Source organism: Anopheles darlingi, chromosome 2 (assembly GCF_943734745.1).
Source record: "Anopheles darlingi chromosome 2, idAnoDarlMG_H_01, whole genome shotgun sequence".
Taxonomy (NCBI): Eukaryota; Metazoa; Arthropoda; class Insecta; order Diptera; family Culicidae; genus Anopheles; species Anopheles darlingi.
In genome coordinates, this window is record NC_064874.1 from 47,646,903 (window position 1) to 47,649,402 (window position 2,500).

The 2,500-nt window shown below is 38.5% G+C and overlaps 2 protein-coding genes across 5 annotated transcripts in view; one reads left to right on the forward strand and one right to left on the reverse strand.

Annotated features, from left to right (window-relative positions):
* Positions 1–371, forward strand: part of LOC125958317 (conserved oligomeric Golgi complex subunit 7) — a 2,428-nt gene extending 2,057 nt beyond the window's left edge. Inside the window, exons 2-3 of the mRNA XM_049691588.1 lie at positions 1–84; positions 165–371. The exon at positions 1–84 is cut by the window's left edge and continues 1,945 nt beyond it. Of these exons, the coding sequence (XP_049547545.1) occupies positions 1–84; positions 165–334 (254 nt within the window). The 3' untranslated portion in view covers positions 335–371. The remainder of the gene's footprint in view (positions 85–164) is intronic.
* The window catches only part of LOC125958206 (putative uncharacterized protein DDB_G0271606), an 8,281-nt gene continuing 6,150 nt past the window's right edge, over positions 370–2,500 (reverse strand). For 2 of the 4 annotated variants that reach the window (XM_049691425.1, XM_049691406.1), the window contains 2 exons: positions 2,029–2,184; positions 370–1,717 (listed from right to left, as the gene is read on the reverse strand). In XM_049691425.1, the coding sequence (XP_049547382.1) occupies positions 1,601–1,717; positions 2,029–2,184 (273 nt within the window). In that variant the 3' untranslated portion in view covers positions 370–1,600. The remainder of the gene's footprint in view (positions 1,718–2,028; positions 2,185–2,500) is intronic. The other 2 variants (XM_049691416.1, XM_049691433.1) reach the window with 2 other exon arrangements.

Sequence of the window (2,500 nt, forward strand, 5' to 3'; positions counted from 1 at the left end):
AATCAGAAGCACTGTACGTGGAACAGATTGAGAATATTTGTTCACTGACATTGACCGAAGCGAAACAACTAGCCACCGACATCGGTAAGTGGGGGGCTGGCTGAGTGCAGAACAACATTCTACGGGATGCATTTAACACCATTATGTTCGTTTGTTTCTTAAAGAATATTTCGGAAGCGTTCTGGAGGAGATGGGACAATCGCTAGGCAGCAATCTTCAACAAACGGTTAAATTGCTGCGAGCACCATTGGAATCGTACTCCACGGCTGCCTCGGGTTGTGATCCTATGCTCGTGGCCGCTATTCGACAAAAACGAAACCTAGTTTCTTGTTAAAAATTATTTCGTACATAAATACACATCATTTGACAAACCATTACATCCGTGTTCAACATTCCGCCGAAAGCGACAAACGGTTCTCGGTACGTTGTGACTTTTATTGTGACATCCGTAACACTAATCCATATTCGTTTCGCATTTGTTCACTCTGTAATGTTGTATTTACACTAATCAGAAATCAATACGCTTGGCATTCAATGGTTGCCTTAAGAAAGAATTTAAAACCCACGCAAGCGTGTGGTAAACATTTCGCAATGTGACACAACCTAAGCTGGTTCTCTTCATATATCCTTCGAAACCACGCTAGTTAGTTACCACATTTTGAAAATTGCGACATTCATTAATCACATCCATCGGATAAAACGTGCTTTTCCTTTCGAGACACACATTTCTTCTCTCACTGCAATATTTCATTTAAAGTTCTACTTCGTTGCTTATGTCTCATTCCACCGGGCGTACATCGCGATTAAAACGTATAAATTTGATATGAGCATTTAAAAGAAAAATGCTCCGATCAATTTCTTTATTGACGCTATTACCACTTGTGTCATTTTTCATTTGCTACACTGCACCAACCGGTTTATGTGCTTCGAATAGATTAGCTAAATGTACTTGCTGCCAATTGAAGCAAAACAATGATGGCGCATAAAACCAAACATCAAACATATTCTGTTTGACCGAATCCGATGGTAAAACATAAGGCCATACAATTTAAACATTGCAATAAATAAAATAGCTTTTAATTTCAAGGATGCCCTTACTACCGCTCTGACTTATAATAAAAGTTTGTTTTTATCGTCCCTATCGTGAATGAAAACCATCTGCTAGTGAAATTCAACAAATTGTACCTACTCAAATGGGTTTGTGGCAAACTGAAATTAAACAAAAAAAAAAGAATATTTACAGTCATTGATCGCGTACAAACTATTCTTTGTACGAGTTCATGAGTTTGTCTAAAGGCTGCCATTGAACACATATCTAGTGTTAAAAAAAAGAGGCGCTAACGATTCGTCAATCATTTACCTCTCGTTTGCTTTGCTCGATTCGCCAATACGATTCGTCCGGTTGGCAGGCAGCATTACTAACTTAATTAGAAGCTTATAGTTAGAGTTATACGATCGATTCGTTCGATCTCCTAGTCGATACATTTACATGGCTCTTTAAACAGCTCCGACACAGACATTGTAGAGTCTCGTAGTGATAGGTCGTCGTCTCATTAGCTAAATTTGATAGATTTCAGGAACGAAAAACTATGCTAACCTCTCAGTTGGACTCAATTGTCTGCTGTTCGCCGGAATCGTCGGGTCCAATGGTAATCATCATTTTCTCGTCAGAGCTGTCGTTACTGTCCGAAGAACCGGATTGATTAGATTCAAGTTCCTGCAAAAAAAAAATCAAAGGAAAAGCGTCCTGATAAGCAAATCGACTTAGATGAACGTAGAACATATCACCGGAATATGTGCAATACATGCAAGGTTATGTGCAATACGGTTCATCGTTGGTGATACTAAAGAAACACATAAATACTAGTTACAATATGTGCGGTCATAAATATGTTTCTAAATAGTAATAATAGGAAAAGGTAGGCCAACAATTTAGCATGATATAGATCAAACATTCCAACATATTGATACCATACAGACCAGATCAAGTGATAGGCGGGATATCTATCATTTTCTTTCAATTCGTACCTCCAATTCTACAATAGTGCAGGAGGAGTCCGGTGGTATCGGGGCATCGGTAGCCTGATCGTCTGCCTCCAATAAGTAGCCGTCCACTATCTCTCCCTCTTCCAGCTCTTCCGGATCCATGTCATCATCGTCATCGGATTTTTCATCCGTCATTTCCTACAGTATTAGGAGGAGGTTTTCGTATCCACATGGAAAACCGATGATAGGTGAAGATATGGGAGTGGAATACATATTATGGGGAAATAATAAAAAAGAATAAAAGTAAAATAACAACCCACTACTGCAGAAGTACAAACATTATAAAAGAACATCAAATAAAAAGAGCAAGTAATAAAATCGGTAGTAAATAATCTTTATAGGGAAATCTAAGAATGTTTCATATGCACTGCAAGAAGGGCACTAAACGTTTTGCACCGAAAACTAAATGCAACATAGCAATGAAAGGGAACTGTTTACAGAGGAATGGTGCATT